This window comes from Cervus elaphus, chromosome 14 (genome assembly GCF_910594005.1).
Source record: "Cervus elaphus chromosome 14, mCerEla1.1, whole genome shotgun sequence".
NCBI lineage: Eukaryota > Metazoa > Chordata > Mammalia > Artiodactyla > Cervidae > Cervus > Cervus elaphus.
Genome location: NC_057828.1, coordinates 24,855,422 through 24,875,646, shown reverse-complemented (window position 1 = coordinate 24,875,646; position 20,225 = coordinate 24,855,422). Strand labels below are relative to the sequence as shown.

At 37.9% G+C, this 20,225-nt stretch overlaps 1 protein-coding gene and 1 long non-coding RNA gene across 5 annotated transcripts in view; one reads left to right on the top strand and one right to left on the bottom strand.

Moving 5' to 3' along the window:
• LYPLAL1 (lysophospholipase like 1) overlaps positions 1-11,525 on the bottom strand; it is a 34,389-nt gene extending 22,864 nt beyond the window's left edge. Inside the window, exons 1-2 of the mRNA XM_043923588.1 lie at positions 11,373-11,525; positions 6,385-6,484 (exon numbers count right to left, since the gene is read on the bottom strand). Coding sequence (XP_043779523.1) covers positions 6,385-6,484; positions 11,373-11,466 — 194 coding nt within the window. The 5' untranslated portion in view covers positions 11,467-11,525. The remainder of the gene's footprint in view (positions 1-6,384; positions 6,485-11,372) is intronic.
• A 29-nt stretch (positions 11,526-11,554) lies between these two features.
• The window catches only part of LOC122707756, a 248,160-nt gene continuing 239,489 nt past the window's right edge, over positions 11,555-20,225 (top strand). For 3 of the 4 annotated variants that reach the window (XR_006344905.1, XR_006344904.1, XR_006344902.1), the window contains exons 1-2: positions 11,572-11,796; positions 12,746-12,836. This is a non-coding gene — a long non-coding RNA (uncharacterized LOC122707756). Of the gene's footprint in view, positions 11,797-12,745; positions 12,837-20,225 lie in introns of all 4 variants that reach the window. The other variant, XR_006344903.1, reaches the window with a different exon arrangement.

Genomic DNA, 20,225 nt, shown 5'->3' with positions numbered 1-20,225 from the left:
GCTGATTAAAAACATCTATTAAATAGGGTTGAGAAAAGGAATACCTTATAGCCAGAGTGGCAATTCACAGTTTAATCGAAACACACTGATCTGCTGTAAGGGGCCATAACAGGGTGTGAGCAGAATAGACCACTGTTCTCTTAAGTTCTTTAACGCGTGTCTGACTGTTAGAAGCGAAAGCTATAACCTTGTTTGACAGAGTTTTCAACGTATGCTGATAAAACACATATAACAAGCAGCATGTATACATTAAGGAGGGGAAGATAAAGGAAGCTATATGGTCATAAGGCTTCTACATTTTGTGAAAAGTGGTAAAAAACTAACTCTAGGTAGGTAAAAGGTGTGATATATATCCTATAGTCTTTAGAACAATCAGGGAAAAAAACCATAAATGATAATAAAGTATTAATTTTCTTAAATCCAAAAAAAGATGGAAAAGGGAAAAAGAGAAATAAAAAGCAATAAATTTAAATACACACATAGCAATAGTTACAATAAATGCAAATGGTCCAAATAAATCACTTAAAAGACAGAAACTGCTAGATTGATTAAGGAAAAAACAAAGCCCAAATTATGTTATATATAAGAAATAAATCTTAAAAATAATGGCATAGATGTTAAAAGTAAAAAGATTTAAAAAATATATGCTATACAAACAGCAAACATAGAAAAGCTGATAAATCCTATATGATTATTAAACAAAGTACAGTTCAAAGCATTACCAGAGATTGAAAAATGAGCATTTTATAAGATAAAAGTAGCTCTTAATGAGGAAGAGAGTAAACCTGCCTGGGAATGTACCTCATATAGCTTAAAAACCATGAGAGAAAAACTGGCAGAACCAAAGGGAGAAACAGAACAATCTAAAATCACAGCTGGAGATTACAACACCCATTCTGTGGTAACTAATAAAGTGACTTGGAATCACTAAGAAAACATAAAAATTTAAAATAAAAATATAAAATTTAGTATAATCACCTTGAACTACTGACCTCTATCAAACCCTATACACAATGAGTCACCGAGAGAGACCACATGCCCATCATGATCCAAGTGCCAGTGAGCATCAAAAGAATGAAACTGTACAGAATACCGGCAGCAACAGAAACAAAATCAGGAATCTAGCAGGAGAACACCTAGAAAGACCCCAAATACTGGGACGTTAACAACATGTTTCTAAATAATTTATGGGTTAGAGAAGCTTGCAGAACTCTTGTTTTCCATATCTGGCCAGAAAAGTATCTTTCATCCCACATGCTCTTCTTACAATGTGACTCAGATGCTCCCATCAAGAGGCAGAGTCAATGTCTCTCTCCTTGACTCTGAGCGGTCCTCTGACTAGAGATAGCACTATGCAACTTCTTCTAAGACTAGGTCGTAAAAGGCAACACGGATTCCTTCTGGTTCTCCTTAGTGTATCTGCTCTTGGACATCAGCTTCCATGCTGCCAGGATGTCCAAGACATCAGAGAGTAAAAACTCATGTAGTTGTTATGGTAACAAGACCAAAAGACCAAAGGAAGATCCCAGATATTATCGAGTACTAAGTGCCAGATAGAGCGAATCTTCAGATGATTCTAGTCATGCCCAGACTTCAAGTCTTCCCAGCAGAGGCCCCAGTTTTCACAGAACAGAATCAAGGCATTAGCACTGTGCCTTTTCTGAATTTCTAACCCACGGATGGATGACCAGACTACAACTGTTGTTTGGGGTGCTTTAAGATCCCCTGGAGGAGGGCATGGCAACTGACTCCAGTATTCTTTCAGAGAAGGAAACGGCACCCCACTCTAGTATTCTTGCCTAGAGAGTTCCATGGACAGAGGAACCTGTCTGGCTACAGCCCATGGGGATGCAGAGTCAGACACCATTGAGCAACTAACACTTTCACTTTCGTGAGCACACATAAAAGATTTCAATATATTAAAAATACAAAAGAGAAAATTAGTGGGAATTACCTAAGGCAGTGATAAGAGAGAAATTTAGAGCTTTAATATAAATAGAAGGACGGAAATAACAAATGTAAAAGCAATATAAATAACAGAAAAAGAGCACAAAATAACCAAGCCAAAACTATCTCTATGAAAAGATTAACAAAATTAATAACCCTTTGACAAGATAAAGGAAAAAAGATATAAATTATTAATATTGGTAATGAAATAAAAAATAGCAGCACAAATCCTAACAGCATTAAAAAAGAATATGAACTTTATATCAATAAATTTGGTAAATCAGATAAAAGATACAAATTCTATGAGAAACACAAATGATCAAAACTGATACAGAAAAAAACAGAAAATCTGAATATTCTCATTATATGAAAGAAACTGAATTTATTATCAAAACCTTCACAGAAGAAAACTTAAGGTCCAAATAATTTCACTAGTGAATTTTCCTGAACACTGAAGAAAAAATAATACAAACTCAGAAAACAGGAAGGTAACATTTTCTAACACATTTTAAGAGATCTTGGGAATTCCCTGACTGTCCAGTGGTTAGGACTCAGTGCTTTCCCTATTGAGGGCCTGGGTTCAATCTCTGGTTGGGAAACCAAGATCCTGCAAGTTACATGGCATGGCCAAAAAGTAATAAAGTAAAATAAAAAGAGACAGTATAATCCAGATAACAAAACTTTACAAGAGAAAACTACAGATCAATATCCCTCATGAATGCAGATTAAAATTTCTCAACAAAATCCTAGCAAATCAAATTCAGCTACACAGAAAACAAATAATACATTATAACCAAGTGGGGTTTAAGCCAAGAATGAAAGGGTGGTTTAACATTTGAATGTCCACCATTGTAACAAAATGAAAGATAAAAACCATGATTATCTCAAAAAATACAGGAAAATGATTTAACCAATTCAGAGAAAAAACTCAGCTAATTAGGCAAAGAAATAAATTTCCCTAATAAAAGGTGCACAGAAAAAAACCTGTTACAATATCATACTTAATGGTGAAATACTGAACTCTTCCCCTCTAAGATTATACAAGAAGGCATTCGTTGATTCTATTAAACACTTTATCAGATGTTCAAATAAGCACAGTAACGCAAAACGATAAATTAAAAAGAAGATTGGGAAGGAAAAAGGAACACTGCCTTTATTTACAGGCAATATGATCATTTACACAAAAAACATAAAGAATCTACTAGATAATTACTAGAAATAAGTGAATTTAGGAAGACAGCAAGATATAAGAGTAAGATCCAAAAATATGTTTCTTATATAGGGTACAGGGAACTATATTTGATATCATGTGATAAACCATAATGGAAAAAATCATAGAAAAAGAATGTGTTTATGTACATAACTGAGTCACCATGCTGTAGCAGAGACTGTTCCAGCACTGCAAATCAACTATGCTTTAATAAAAGAAAATTTAAAAGTGTTTCTATGGACTTGTAACAATCAAATTAGAAGTCTAAACTTTTTAAAAATTCTCTTTATAATACAATGAAAAAACATGAAATATTTGTGACTAAATTTAGCAAAAGACCTCTCTACTGAAAATTCTATATCACTGCTGAAAGAAATGAACAAAGATCTAAAATGGGGACATACCATGTTAATTTCCTGTAAATAAACCTGCTATGGATTACATGCAATTCTAATGAAAATCCAAACAGGTGTTCTGTTAAATTGGCAGGTGGATTCTAAAATTTACATACAAATGCAAAGAACCTACAATGAAAAATGCTGAAAATGAACTTATATCACTTGATTTCAACATTTGCTATAAAACTGTATTAATCAACCATTTTTGTATTGGCATAAAACTAGATAAACAGACCAATGAAATGATCACTCTAGATAAGAAGTCATTAAAATATGTTCACAAAAAGACTTACACAAAACAGCTTACAGCAATGATAATCATTGTTTTTAAAAATTGGAAATAATCCAAATGTCTATCAACAGTAGAATGCATAAATAAATGTGTGGTATATTCACACATAACATCTACTCAAAAATTTTTAAATGAACTACATAACACTATGTAGTGTTGAGTGAACACTATGTTGAGTGAAAGAAGACAGACACAGAAGGTTAAATTATCCCATTTAGTTGAAATTCAACAACTGGCAAAACTATGCTCCAGTGATAGAAATCAGAACAATGGTAATCTATGCGTGGTAGGAACGAATTGGAAGGAGGCATAAGAAAACTTTCTCGGGTGATAGAAACGTTCTCATAATTGAAACAATTAAACAAGAACATATATTCATGAAAACGGATTGACCTGTATGCTTAAGGCATTTGTGTTTCACTGTAAATTTTACTTGTAAGGAAACATACTAGGACTTCTGGTCATAAGATGTGATTATGGGAGTGAAAATGCAAACCAGACAGGGACAAGATGTTTGAATCTGTTTTAAAAAAGATAAATGCTTTAATAAATTAATAAGTAAAAGACATAAAAACATGGGCAAACAATATGAGTGGATGGTTCTTTTGAGGGTATACAAATGCTCAACAAATATAAGAAATACTCAGTATCATTAGCATCAGAGAACTACAAATGAAAAGCAGAGGATACTACTACACAGCTACTAGACTGGCTCAAGTTAAAAAGGCTGACAGTGGAAATTGTTTATGTGGATGTGAAATGAATGGAACTGTCAAGCATTGCTGGTAACAGTGTAAACTGCTCTAACCTCTGTGGAAATATGTTTGGCATTCCAAACCAGAGCCAACACAGCTAAACCTGCTTCAACATTTCATTCTTACTCATTTCCATAAATATCTAGCTTGGGTGAAGTTACATAACAGGAAGCATCATTTCAAAGATGGGAGACTAGATCCATTCTAGGACAAAACTGTGGTGAACAGGTCATTTAACCCTGCATACCAATTAGGTGGCATCAATGGAAAGATTTAAAAAGCCAGATCATATTTTCAGCATACTCTGGTAGGAATAACTTAGTCAACAAAATACTACAGTAGAGAAAAACTTACAGGTTTGCAGGTGATGGAAGGAAAAACAGGAGAGAAAATAAATACTATAAAATTTGGACAATGTCAGAAAGTGTGAAGGAAAATGTCAAAGCATGAAAATTTGCTGCAGTTTTAAAGTTTATTAAAATTCACTTTTATCAAGTACAAATTACATTAAAAAAGAGAGTTAAGAAAGGCATCCATCCACCACTGCCTCCTGATGCTATTTAAAAGATAGTAAACAAAGGAGATGACACAAGACTTTCTATGGGCAGCACAAGAGAAGTGTTACAACAGATGTGAAGCAGCAGCTACTTGGTGCTACCAAATGAAGCCACAGTATGGTACAAAAGCAAGGTCAATAAGTCTGTGCCCAAACTCCTTGCCTAAACAGAGCAGACTGTTTGCAGTATCAGTCAGAGACCCTGAAACAGCAGAGTACACTGTAAATGTCAGATTCTTCTAATAACATACAGTCAGACAGCCTTCTAAGGTTTGGAATCCAAAGTAAAAACTACAAACTTCGTGGCACTGCAGGCTTCCTCAATTTGGAACTTGCTGGTGAAAAGTGGCCCATGAGGCTTTACAGACAGCAAGTGACCTCATGCTCACTCTAGATTAATCCTACTACTGGTCAGGTCCTAGAATGAATAACTACAAACTCTTAGGAACTACACTTCTTATATCATTTACTGCAACAAAACATACTTTCAAAAAACTCATGTCAGTAGTTAAGTCATTACACAGTGAAAATATCAGTATTGATATAAATATCCATAGTTACACATTCCTAGAACAGTATTCTTAATTATATCAAATTCTGTAAAGTCCTTCTAAGTGATGCTATTTTATGAACACCCTGCCAGTGTGCTAAATTAAAAATGCCTCATATAAAACACTGCATAATCAATCACTGAATGTACCATCTTCTTTTAGGTTTCCTATCTCAATATCACTGCCTTCCCATCCCCCCTAATTTTCAGTTTCTCCCATTATCTGCTCTATGTATCTACACCGAATTGATTGCAAGTCTTACATTTTCACAAATGTCCTGGATCAGGCTTTCTTGATGGTTAGACTATCAGATCTCACTTTTGGATGTGTACTAAAACTCATGCTAGAATGAAGCTTTTAAAATATAAAAAAAATCTTTCTGCTGTGAACACATCCCAAACTGAGTCAAACTCGGGGGGTAACAAGTAGGTGAAATTGTAGATAAAACATAGGATACCAGTTACATTTTCATTTCAGATAAACAATGAATTAAAAAATTGTTCTGAAAAAAAAAGGACCTCAATTTAAAATATTTTAAATACAGAATTAAGCTGAAAAACCATCCAGCTGCTGTGTGTATATACATATACATATACATATATACATATACACATAAATATATATATATTTTATGCCACAGAGTTATACTGAGTAATGATTTAAATGACTGCATACCTGGGAGGAGCTGTTGGATAGATAACTTTTATGTGCTGGAATGCTAAATCTTGATTTAAAACTTGCTTGATCCACGTTCTCAATCCTTGTCCAGAATCACCTGATGAATCACAAAGTCTAGATTAAGTTAAAACATTTTGCCAGCACAGTGTTTTGACAGAACAGTGTATTTAAAAGCAGTCTATAACTTTCAGGTCACATAGGCTGGAACAAGAAATAAAAAACTCTTCATAAATAAATTGTACAGAAACCGACTTATCAATGTGGACTAACTGATCAAGCATCAATAGTTAGAAATAATTCTGATTATTTTACTCCTGACTCCACCCATTGATCACTTTAAAGCCCTCTTTAAGCTTTATTTTTTAAATTTCCCCATCTGTTTACATGATACAAAAGGTATAAATAAATTAAATTGATTTTTCTAAAAAAAATTCCATATCTGATTTCAAACACTGTCATTTCTTATTTTATTCTTAAAAATAGTAAATTCCTAAAGTGCTTATAAACTTTCATAATTGGAACAACCTAAAAGTTTTCTTGGTTAAGACAAATTCCTTCAAAAGATGTATTTAGCATACTTTTATTTTTGAACTTGAAAAAATGAAAAATTAATTTTGACAATATGTTTACATAATCTAAAATAATGATCATACATCCCAAGGCTGAAAAATAACCAAGCCTCATGCAAGAATTGATATACATGTATTTCCATAAAAAAATTAAACTAGGTTCACTTTAGGTAGTCTTAAAGAGAAAAATTTCAAGTTAACAACTCTTAGTTTGTAATCAATCAATTTATTAAGATAGCAATTTTAAAAGTATCTACTGAATACCTATTAACGTGTGAGACACTATTCTTACTGCTAGAGAGGCAGGGACAGAAAGGTGATGGAGAGAAAGAATTCCTGCACTCATGGAGTATATAGTTTATTGTGAGAAACAGACATCAGTCAAATAACCATATACAGAAATGTGAAGGAAAGTGGCTGCAAATGTAAACACTGCAAAAAAAAGATTTTTTTTTTTTTGCTTCAAGGATTTCTTATATTCGGAACTACCCCCAACAAGATTCAGAGATAACTTCATTAGAATATAAGCTCCACAAGGAATGGTGCATTTTGTGTTTAGCCACTGAGTTATTTGTTCATCTGATGCCTAAAACAGGACTGCCACAAACTAGGCATCTAGTAGATAGCTGTGGAATGGTTTGAACTGAGATCTACAGGACGGTGAAGAGTCAAGTACAGAAGGAAAAGCAGCTCAAACAGCACAGGCAGATGCTGAAACCCCGCACAGGAAGGAGCAGTATGCATCTAGAACTGAAAGGCAGAGAACGAGAGGAACAGCAGTGAGAACATGGAGAAGCCGAGAAGGTCATTTTTTTTGCAGAAAGGGGGCACACTTCTAAGGATTATTCTGGAATCCTTATTCTGGAAGCTGTGTGAAGACAGGCCTGAAGGACAGAGATGCGGAAGGATCAGTCAGGTGGTTGCTGTTCAGATGACAGTTGCTTAGACTATGGAGTAAATAGAAATAGACACTAGACATAATAAGGAGATGAAATTAACATCTCTTGCATCGGCAGGTGGATTTGACCACTGAGCCACCAGGGAAGTCGATGAAATTAACAGAAACTGGAAACAGATTAGTTACCAGCAGTCAATCATGACAGGTTTCAAGGCTGACAGCAAAAGTGTTCGGCCAGAGAGGAAACACAGGAAGCAGCAGGTCTGCAGACACCAAGTAAGAGGTACCAAGGGCTGAGCCAACTACAGCCAGCTGGAGGGCAAAATCCAGGTCCCTGAGGGCTGAGAGCTAAGAAAGGCTTTTTAAAGAATTTTTAAAAAAGAAGAAAAAAAAAGAAAGAAAGAAAGAAAGAAAAAGGAGAAAACAGAAGAGAAAAAGAAAAATATGTGAAGGAGAATTGATGCGACCCACAAAACCTAAAATGGTCACTACCTGACCCTTTACATAAGTCTGCTGACCACTGCCCCACACTATCTGCTGCCAGAATCCTCCTCAGGTGTCTTTTCCTGCTCCTATCACTCTAGGCATCCTAGCCTTACTGCCATTCCTTGAATGTTCCTGGTCTTCCTCTTGTCTGTACAGTCTAACCCAATATTCACATGATTCACTCAAGTCTAGCAGCTAAAATATTACCTATATGAAATCTATTCTGATCACCTTATTTACAACTGTAATCCCATCATACATCTCATTTTCCTAATCTTGGCTTCTTTCTTTCCGAGGAATGTACTATCTTTTACCATTAATACTTCCTCCAGTAGAATGAAAGGCCCTTGAGAGCAAGGCTTTCTGTTGTTTTGTTCATTGTTGTATGCCCAGAGTCAGGAACAGTGCTTTGCACAGTGACCACATAATAGGTATTTCTTCAGTGAATGAATTCATGCATGCATGACTATTAGGCAATTGGATAAACAGGTCTAGCGCTCAAAGGACATCTAAAATGAAGACGCATATTTGTTTCACATGAATGGAGATAAAAATAGAATCTGTGGGCTTGCATGGAATTTAGCCTGGGGAGAAAAATGTAGAGGGAATAAGAGAAGAGGAGCGAGGTCTGAATTCTGAGGAAGTCAACATTAATGGCCAGGGAGAGGAAAATGAACGTGCAAAATAAGCCACAGAGCAAACAGCAGCAGAAAGAACCAGGAGGGTTTCCAGAAGAAAGCTGAATGCTGCTGACAGTTCAAATAAAAGGATGACTGAAAAATGCCCATTATATTTGGCAACACAGAGGTTACTGGTGACTTCAGTAAGAGCCAACTCAGTCAATTCACTAAGACCTACTATACGGGGAGAAAGCAAGTCATATAGGGTTTGGCTCTATGTGAATCTTAGAGTTCAGTGTGAAATACAGACATTACATTAGGTGAAGCATATAACAGCATGAATTAATCTAACCTGAGAAGTAAATAAAGCTAATTAAGCTATCGTGCTTTCATCATCTTGAAAGAAGGTATTGTATTGTAGTAACTGGAAATGCTAAAATTAAGTTGATTATATATAACACATTCATTCACACATGATGTTCTAGGTTGCTGTATCCCATAAGAGAACCTCAAGTTTTCAAGATTTTAAAAAAAAAAACCAAAATCTGCCTCTAAACACTTCTCTACTTTGAAAAGAAAAACTAAATGCTACAAAAGAGCATGGATCCATCCATTCACAAAGGCCAATCCTTAAAAAGCCAGCACCTGATTCTAAGAGTATAGAAGTTGTTAAAACTGGTTTGCCACATTTGTATCAATCAGAAGTCAAGCATATACTATAACACAACCACATATATCATTGTCTAGTGTAAAATCATATTCCCAGTAAGTTGGAGCACAAAATACATAGGAATTGCATTATACTTGCATAAGTGGTAGGATTCTGTGGATAAAGTCTTTGTTTAAAGTACAAAGGGGAAAAAAAAAATGCAGGTACAAGTCTGGGTTTCAGACACACACAGTCACAAATTTTAAAATGTCAGTAATTTGAAACTGAAAGGAGTAAGGATAGTAACTTTAAGCACAGGGGTCCAGGCAAAAAGAAAGAAAAGTCTCAGAGTGTTTCCTAAAGATATTGTGGAATAATTTATTTATTAAAAGAACTAGCACTGGGGAATTTCTGGGTGTTTATTTCTAGCTGCTGTTTGCAGCCCCAAATAGTATTAGTATTAGTCTCTGAGTTATAAGCATTGCTGTCATCTTAGGTCTCTCATCTTCTAAGTATATTTCATCAGCCAAGTATTTCCCTTTAAATATCTTTGGCCCTTTTTTCTCTATTTCCAAAATGATAAACACTAGATCACAATTTTTTCACTTCACCTCTCCAGAGCACTGATTTTGGAGTCAGAGATCTGGGTTCAAATTCCAATTCTACCACCACTGATTGCAATAGCCAAGTAACCTCGGACAAACTATTCAATCTACCAAGACTCATTTTTAAAATAAGAGTATTTCCAGGTTTCCACCCTGTACCTTTGCAATCCCCTCCACCATCCAATCACTGTCCTCTTTAAGCTTACACAAGTCTTGGCTCAAAGACCACTTCCTCTGTCAAACCTAACAAGCTCTTCATCTTCCAAAAGCGTTGATAACGCCTAACCATTTTCTCCCCCCTCTTAAAATTCATTTGGCAGTAAATCACGCCATCGTGGGCTCTCCACTGCTGAGTAAAACTAAACGAACTGCTTTTACCTTTCGGTGGGCCCCCTAAGGACACAGGCTATTTTCATTTCTTTAAAAAAACATTTCCCAAGAATTTACCCCAGGTCGCACTAGGGATGCAAAAATTCAAACAAGAGTTTGAATCTCTTGAGAAAGAGAAAGAAGGGAAGTGGGGAAGACAGGAGTAACTACAGGTGAGTGTAAGAAACACTATACAGAATTGAGTACCTTTATGAAAGGCAGGCAATGGAAGAACCTGCCTCTGGGGCTCCGCTTTATTTTGGGGGCTGAATGACAAGAGGGGCAAAGAGGAGAAAGAAGGGGAAGGAAAAATGGGGGGGGGGGGCACTTTAGCCCTGGCACAGTGCCTCACAGAAAGAAGTAATAATCCACTGCGGCTAAAACTCAAATCACTAGTAACTGACTCTTAAAAGTACTACATAATGTATCTGTCTCTAGGAGAAAACGTATCTAACTTGCTCTGTTTAAACTTGGGGGAACGGATGGGGCGGGGGGTGGCAGGGAAGGATGTGTGCGGCCAAGGGCTGCAATGGAGAATGTGAACAGAGGGCTGACCAAGTGACGGGGCACAAAGGCCAGAAGCGAGGACCGCGGGGCAGTGGCCTCAAGACAAGAAAAAAGAAGACAAGGGGATACGGCTGTGGACAGGTTACCAGCTCCCGTGTCCACATCCGCGAGGGTTAGCAAGGAGGCAAGGTCACCCGTGCCTCCACGAGGGCAACACTGGGGGAACCGGAGAGGAGGGCGTTTCCCATGCTGCAGTAACCTGGATGGAAAACTGTAATCCACCTGAGCCATGCAGGAAGATCAGCGAGGCGCTGTGCCTCCCAGCCGGCGAAACCATGCAGCGCTGCAGGCGTGCTGAGCCCGACGTGGCGGCCATGACTGCGGCCTGGACCAGCTGCGCGGGCCCCGCCCCTACGCCGTCCTGCGGGCCCGCGCACGTAGGCGCGCACGGGGCGCGCCAGGAGACGCGCTTGCGCAGCGGGGTTGCGCAGCCCGGCCTCGGGGCGAAGTCTGAGGCCGGTTAGGCTGTACTGAGGGTTTGGATTTGCTAGGTCTGGTGTCATACAGGTGACCCCTTTGGTAAGGTTAATGGATCTACTTATTTGCTGTAGGATTTTCAACTGCAGTCCTAAAACTCAAGATTGCTTTTTCATTTGGAGACATATAGGTGTTATGATTTACCACTGGGCCACTTGGGAAGCCCTATGTGAGTATCTGAAATAGGCAGATTCATCAAGACAGAGTAGTGGTTACCAAAGGTTCAGAGGAGCAGGGAATGAGAAGATATTGTTCAGTGGGTACAGAGTTTTTGTTTGGAATGATGAAAATTTTCTAGAAATAGTGGTGGTGGTTATACTACATGGTGAATGTATTGTATTTCATGCCACTGAAACTTATCACTTATAAATGGTAAATATTTTGCTGTGTAGATTTTATCACAGTTTTTAAAATACAAAAAAAAAAAAAATAGCTTAAAAGTTTTCTATATCAAGCCCTAACAGTAGAGATCTTTTAATACTGATGGCTTCAGCCCCAGAAGGGGATTCCCAGGAGGTGCCAGGGATAAGGAATCTGCCTGCAATGCAGGAGACTCAAGAGACGTGAGTTCAATCCCTTGGGTGGGAAGATCCCCTAAAGTAGGAAATGGCAACCCATTCCAGTATTCTTGCCTGGGATATCCCATGGACAGAGGATCCTGGCGGGCTATGGTCCAGGACGCACACAGTCAAACATGATTGAGCAGGCTTGCATGCAGCCCTGGCAGGTGGCTCCTGCCTCCTGTAAAATTCAACAAGAATCTGCAGAACTTTTAAGTGCCCTTAAACACTAGCCTTCCATTCATTGTAGACTGCACCATATTTAAGCAGTTGCCACTTTTATTTGCTGAAGGTAATTTTGTTACTCCCAATTGACTAAACTGCTTATCTTCATGGATCAGATGCCAAGATAAACTCTATGCTATCACAGTGTTATACCAATGCTGTCCACGGGAATGGCCCTAAATGCCATTAGTTAAGCAGATCAAAAAAAGCTGAGTCATTTCTCAAGTCTCTAGACCTTCAGCAGAGAATACTGAGAACAAAGTAATTAAGGAGGATAGGCTGGGATGGACAGAGCTCTGATAGCCAATTCTCACAAACTGCTTCTTTCTCTAGAACTGCTCTCCCCACTTGAATTCTGAATAACTCTCAAGAGCCAGGTGAGAAGAGGGTGGTGCTATAGGAGAGACCACTGGATATATGCCAGGTAAGGCTTTGACTACTCTTAGAACTCCATTTACTGCCTGAAAAATTTTGCTGTGCCCTATCCCCTGCGTTTGAAATGACAAGAAAAATCAGAAGCATAATTATGGTGATTATTGTTGCTAATAAAGTGATAAACTCCTGAAATTCATTGGGACTTACTAAGTGTGAAGCACTGTCATAAGTAAATTCCTGTGAAACTGAGACAAGCTGGAACCTGGGCCCTGGGACCCTTTGCTGCAGTGCTTGCACCTGGATAGATGTCTCCTCCAGCAGCAAAATATTAATACAAAGAAACTATAAGGGGCTAAAAATAACTGTGTGCATGTGCAGTTGGGGAAAATTATGGAGAACAAGATACAGAAAGACCAACTGCCACTTATGAAGGAGCTAAAGCAGGGGACTGCACATGCTTCCTGCACATAGCACCATCAAAGGAGTAGGCAAACCAGTTAAGCCACTCTTCCAGCCCAACATCTGGGCACACCCCTACCCTCTCCATATATAAAGAGCTAGTTCATTACCACCACCCTCCCCCCCAACCTCCCCCAACCCTCACCACCCAGCCTCCATGAGCAGGGGAGCAGGGAAACCTGTTGCTTGTTCTTCCTCCCCTCTGCTGCAGCAGGGACTCCAATAAAGCCTTGTCTGAATTTTTTGTCCAGCCTCTTATCAATTCCTATTGATTAAGGTGGCCATAAAACCTGATCGGTAACGAAGCTGTATACTGTTACTCTCTGGTTTGGCCAGTGAGGCTCAAAGGGCTGAAGAACTTGGCTCAAGGTCATGTTGCTAGTCATTTGTAGAGCCTGGATTCATATATTGGTTCTATCTGACTCCAAAGTCCAGGACCTTAACTGTTACATACATTTTATACATGAGTTCACAAAAATTAGTGTATGTTCCAACTATTTTATTTTAGGGAAAAAAAAAAACAACTGCTTATGGGATTTAAACTGTAGCTCTTCAGAGTCCTATCGATTAGGATTTCCTGTGTTTCTTCAGATATCCCCAAGTCTCCTGGTTTTAATTCCTGATTTGCTCCTATACCTTGAATAAGCACCAGTTCACCTTGAAGGGACATTAGTTTAAGCAGGTACCTGAATGCTGGGATTCTGAGTTTCAGCTAAAATTTGAGCCTTCCCAGATTTAGGATCATTATTGGAATAAGCCAGATTTTTCCAAACCTAATCGAAATACCCCTTTGTTTCCAGTGATTTCAATGCTTAGCTATTGTTGCTATTCCTTTCATCTTTATTTATAGAACAAACAGAAGGTTTTAGATTACTGTATTTAGAAATGCCATCTGGTAGGCAACTATTGAAAAAAATGTTTTGTTCCTTTCATGTAACTTTGTTTTGTAGCTTTCATGGTCTTTTCATCCATTACTTTGAAATGTAATTAAGTTTCAGGATGGTTGTTTGCTTCTTTTTATGGTGGATCTTTTGCCCTTTTGAACTTGGGGGAAGAGTTATCCTTGGAAGATTTTTGCTCATACACTCTTTTACTCTTTGTGTATCTCTTCTTTTTGTTGTTGTTGTTGTTGTTACTCACTTCCTTTCAGCTAATCTATATGCCTTTTACTGATGCACTCCCTTTTGGTAACTTCATTGTTTAAACTCAGAACAACAGGTAAATAAAAGCAAAAACAAAAAACCAATAACCAGCCCTCCCTTTTTGCAGTGTTTTAAGCCCCATTTGGATCTAAAGATATAAATGGTAGTGTTGGTATTTAGTTTGCTGCTATATATTTAGAAATCCTTAAGGACACGTTTATTAGTTTTTTAAAAAAGCTTGAAAGATTAGCCATTTAGAGTGGTATATTTGGTACTTTCAAATGATCACAGTTAAATGGAATCACTTTAGTCATGAAGACAGGACAGTTTTTATATTTTCTTTTGTCATTCTAGAGCATCAAATCTTACCCTCTCCATTGGTTGGTTTTTATCTGTTGCATTAGTTCAATGGACAGAGAAAAATACAGACACACACACACACATTTATAAATGATACATAGTGGACAGAATGTCTCAGCATTAGGTAACTTTGTAAATTTTGCAAGTTAGCAAAGTAAATTCCTTTATACTTTCTCCTTACATTTTATGAAAGAAAAACTAGAAAACACTTAAAGGTCCTGAATTCTTATTAAACAATAAAACTGAACTTTTTAGAAATGAATGGCTGTATGAGATTATAAACTTTAGTATGGTCATTTTCTCAATTCTAGGGACCTTACATTTTTTTCAGTTCAGTGCTTCTGGATAAAGATGTGAAGAGTCCTCCTCCTTTAGCCCACTATTCCTACTAGATATACATGGCATACATACATGGGGTCTTTGCAGACCAGGCGGTCACCTGGGGCGTTGTGTGCTAGGCTGAGGCAGCATGGTGGGGATGATACACGACTTACTCAAATGCGGACTGAATACAGTCCTGGAACATGGGCACTTATCACTCCTGCTGTATTATTAACAGTCAGAGTGATTCACATCAAAGCAGTGTACAGGCCTTGGGTGAGGACAGTGGAAGTTTCTGCCTCAAACACAGGCTGGGTGTCAGTATATGTGACTGGACACTGGAACAATGTTCTCTGCATCATCATATGACCCTTCTTTAGGAAAGGGATCATCTCCCTTTTGAGCACTTTCCGTGATGAGTTCCCATATTCCTAAGCTACTTTCTGGAAACACTTCCTAGTCAGCTTTCTCTAAGTCCTTATAATCCTCTTGGGTATCCCTCTATTGATCTTCGTAATGTCTGTGGACTCTCCCATCCATTCTTTACTCTTGCATGACAGATCTTGATGGCTCTTCAGTGTCAGAGCAAGAGTTATTAGCAATGCCTAACCAGATCCCACTCCCTTGAGGGCACGGAAGGCTCAATCTTCAGACTGTCCCAAGGGCTGCGGGGAAGATGATGCTTGCCTTACATGTATATTTTTTGAAAAAAAAGGAAAGTGAAAAGAGCAATTTCCCTATTAATACAGTCTGAACGTTTATGTCCTGCCACATCCATTTAAGAACAGATGAAATATAAATGTAATCATAATAGCATGCAATGAGCAGAGTATTGAAGTGATATTCCAACTTTAGGAGTAACAAGCTGTGTAACATTATACAGGCCATTTAGTCTCTTTGGACCAGTTTTTCCAACTGTGAAATCAAGGAGTAGGGCTTGGTAAGCTCTCAAGTTCTGTGATTCTACGATCATGAAAGAATTTAAATTTATGACACATGCCACTTTTATAAATATATTTAATTATGACTTTAATATTATGGCTCAAAACTATTATACTGCACAAACTTTTGTTTAGTAGTATCAGAAATATCAGCAAATATAATTTTCCTTCTTCCTTGGGTGGCTGATTTTAGTACCTTTAGTCTCTAGTTTCTTCCTGATGGTTTCTAAAAACCAGGAAAAAGAGAGTTTAAAAGATCTTTTAAAAAAACAATCAGATCATACGAATCCATCTTTGCAATTTATAAAGTAACTGCAATTTATTCTGAAGTGAACTACTTTCTAGTTATCTATCCATCCCTATCATTGATCAATGGAAAATATTTATGTAAAGGTATGACAATGGATTTTCTATTGTCATATCTATATTTTATTAGAATATACTGAAACTGTAAAATCCTCTTCAATTCATATTGTAAAGGCAAATACCATTCCTTTGTCTAATTATATTTTCAGAGAATATTTTTTAACAAAATTCTGGCAAAATGTAAGCCTTTAAGGGAAAAATTTTCTTTGTATAGGTTAAAAATGGATACAAGTAAATATATTAAAAATAACTGAAAGCAGGGTCTTGAAGAGATATTTGTACTCCTCTGTTTATAGTAGTACTATTCAAAATGGTCAAGAGGTGGAAGTAGCCCAAATGTCTATCTAGAGATGGGTGAAGACAAAGTAACGTATATAATACAATGGAATATTATTCAGCCTTAAAAAGGAAAGAAATCCTGTTACATGCTACAACATGAGAGAACCTTGGGGACATTACGGTGAGTGAAATAAGCCAGTTACAAGGGGACACATACTCTGTGATTTCACATAGAGTGGTCAGATTCATAGAAACAGAGATTAGAATGCTGGTTCCCAGGGGCCAGGGCAAGTAAGAAAAGAAGCGTTGCTGTTTAATGTGTATGTGCTGTGTTGTGCTAAGTGGCCTCAGTCGTGTCCAGCTCTTTGTGACCCCATGGACGGTAGCCCGCCAGGCTTCTCTGACCATGGAATTCTCCAGGCAAGATTACTGGAGTGGGGTGCCATTTCCTTCTCCAGGGGATCTTCCCAACCCAGGGATGGAACCTGCAGTTCTTATGCCTCCTGCATTGGCAGGCAGGTTCTTTACCACTAGCGCCACCTGGGAACCCTTATTGTGTATAGAGTTTCACATTTAGAAGATGAGAAGGCTCTGGAGATTTATTTCACAGCAATGTGACTATACTTAGCGCCTCTGAACTGTACACTTAAAAATGGTTAAGATGGTAAATTTTTGTTATGTGCTATTGTCATTATTTAGGTAAATACATGCAAGGGACAAAACAGGAGTTTAAGGCAGTGGTTATTCCGAAAGTTAATTTGGCATTACATAGTTTGGCATTACATAGTACATGAAACATTACATAGTTTAATTTGTATGCATTTTGTTTCATTTGCCTTCACAGGGCTTAAGAGAATATAAGAATACATGTGAAAAGATAAATTTTTATTAAACAGTGTTGAAGATCTACAAACCCACAGACAATTTCAAACTAATTTAGACTGAATTGTCAGTGTTGTGTGGTAGAAAGTGCCTTTGCTTTGAGGTACAAAACCTAAATTTAAATACTTTTCCTGTCAGCCCTGTTACCTACTAAACTGTAATTTCCTTAGGTGCAAGACCTATTTTACTTGCAAGACCTATTTTACTCATCTTCCTGAGATGCCTAGAATGGAATCCTGAATATTACTTGTTGGAGTTAAATTATACTTTTAATTGAGTTATATTTTGAAGAAAAAGTGTAAAAGAAGGGTGAAACTCTACAACCCAATACAAATATACCTGACGTTGGTCGATGTTGGCAGTAGCCGGGAAGAGCCAGAAATGTGGACAACCAGACAAGGCCAAAGCCAGGATGACAACATTAAGACTGGTTTCCAGCTTCACTTGGAAAGCAGGACTTTTTGAAAATCACAAAATACCTTGTCAAGAAATTGTGCAGTGGGAATAAAGTAAACCTAGGATATGAACCTGAGTGAAAAGAAGAACTAGGTTGTAAGGACAAGGAAAAGAATGAGCCATAATCCAGGAAGGATGGTTGCTTAAAATGTGGCATATATGATTGGAGCAGGTAGGATGTTGTCCTGTGACAAGGCTGTTGAATTGATGCTCATATTGGAGAGGGGATGGTCATGGTCTCCTTTAAGAGAGATTGTGATTCAGCTTAAGGTTATGGGCCACCTCAAGTGAAAGGGACACACACACCCCAGTGCACTTTGGGGGTTTTCTGAATCCACCAAACGACTCCCTAGAAAAGGGTCGACCTCCGGCGCTCCATGCTCTTCGGTGTTTAATTATGAGATTAATGTTGACAATATCGTAATGTTGATAATACGAGACTACTGTTGTCAACAATTAATGTTGACAGCAAGCAGGGCTTATGAGAAGCCTCTACTTAAATTCTCAGCTAAACCTTAGCACTGTCCTCCTGGTGCTAGCTATCATATCATCCAGCTTAGTTGGTAGGAGAAACATGATTAACTTCTATAGAGATTGTCTCCAGAATTTTTTCATTATATACTCTGTCACTAAAAGGATTTTAGCATATCTCTTGTATTTATTTATGTTATATAATGTCTTATTTAGTAATTCATTATATGCACATGCAACGTAAATAAAAGTAGAAATCTGAAAGCTTGGGATAAAAGTAAGATATAAACAAGTTTTAATATCTTCTTTCTGCAGTCTAAAGGACTATCCTGTAAACTCTTGAGATCAAGTTACCCTATTTAGAAAACTCTTTTCTGGAAGATGATACTTGCATATCTGAGCATGGAAGAACAAGGAAACGAGGTCATTTTTACGGGAATGCTTCATTTTAGGAGTGCGTGATATACACCTCCAAGTCTATATATATCAGACAAATTAAATATGGTATAATTTGTATTCCGATGAGTGTCTATTTCTTTGACCTTTTGGAAGACACACTGGATTTTTTCCATCTTTCTATTCCCAGTGCCTCAATAGTAAAAGATTCCTCACAGTTCTTTCTTTCAAAAGTGCTTTTATATCTAATATAAAGTTTGCTTTTACAAAAGCAGTTTTCAAAACACTGTTCAGGAACACCCTGTATTTATTTTCCTGTATATTCTCGGAGACAACCAGGCTGTTCTACTCTTTTCATCGTGTTGAACGGCAAGAGTTCTCCCGACGTGCTGTGCCCCCTCTGGGCCCCTTTCCCCTTTTCCCTTCTGATCTCTCAGCCAGGGATATCTCTCCCCTCCTTCGCTTGCTCATTCATTCTTCAAATCTCAAATCTATCTTCTCTTCCTTTGTCCAATCTTTATGGAGCCCAGATGCCCCACCTACCTGCTCCTCTGGTGTACACAGGCCACCACAAACCCCGCATTTGCACATTTGACTATTTACTTTCCTGTCTCCCGCTTCCCACTCCCCCCCCAATGGCCCTAAAATACCAGTAAAAATAAAGATCTTGTCTAGCCTAGTTGCTGTGTGATCACAGGAGACTTCGAAAGCAGACGAGGAAGGCAAAAGACCTAGTGGAGGGACGATGCAGAAAGGGTGATGCAAACCTTGAGAATGACTTGACTCCCCATTGCTGGCTTTCAAGCTGGAGGCAGCGGACTATAAGCCAAAGAATGCAGGCAGCCTCCAGAATGTGAAAGTAGCTGACAAGAAAATGGGAAACTCAGTCCTACAACCACAGGGAACTGAACTCTGCCCCACAGCCTGAATGAGCTTCACAGCAGGTTTATCCTCAGAACCTTGAGAAAAACTTGATTTTTGAATCATAGAGCAAAGAGCCAGCTGAGCCATGCTGTGCCTAGACTTCTGACTTAATAAACGGCTGTAATTTTTAAGTCAAAAAATAAAGAGCTTCCATTTAATGTTGCCACTGTGCTAAAACCTATGCAATGATTCTCTTACTTGAAGGCAGGCTGAAGTTGTGTATTTGTGTGTGTGTGTGTGTGTGTGTGTGGGCATGTGCACACACACCCGCACATGTGGAGATAGAACTGTTGTTTAAGTTTTTCTCCCATTCTCCCCATTAGTTTATATTTACGCAATTATTATAGAATGTGTAATAGACAAAGGACGTTCACAAATATCATTCACTACAGCTGAGTCATTAGGAAAAGCACAAGAGAGAAATAAGCAATCTACTTAATA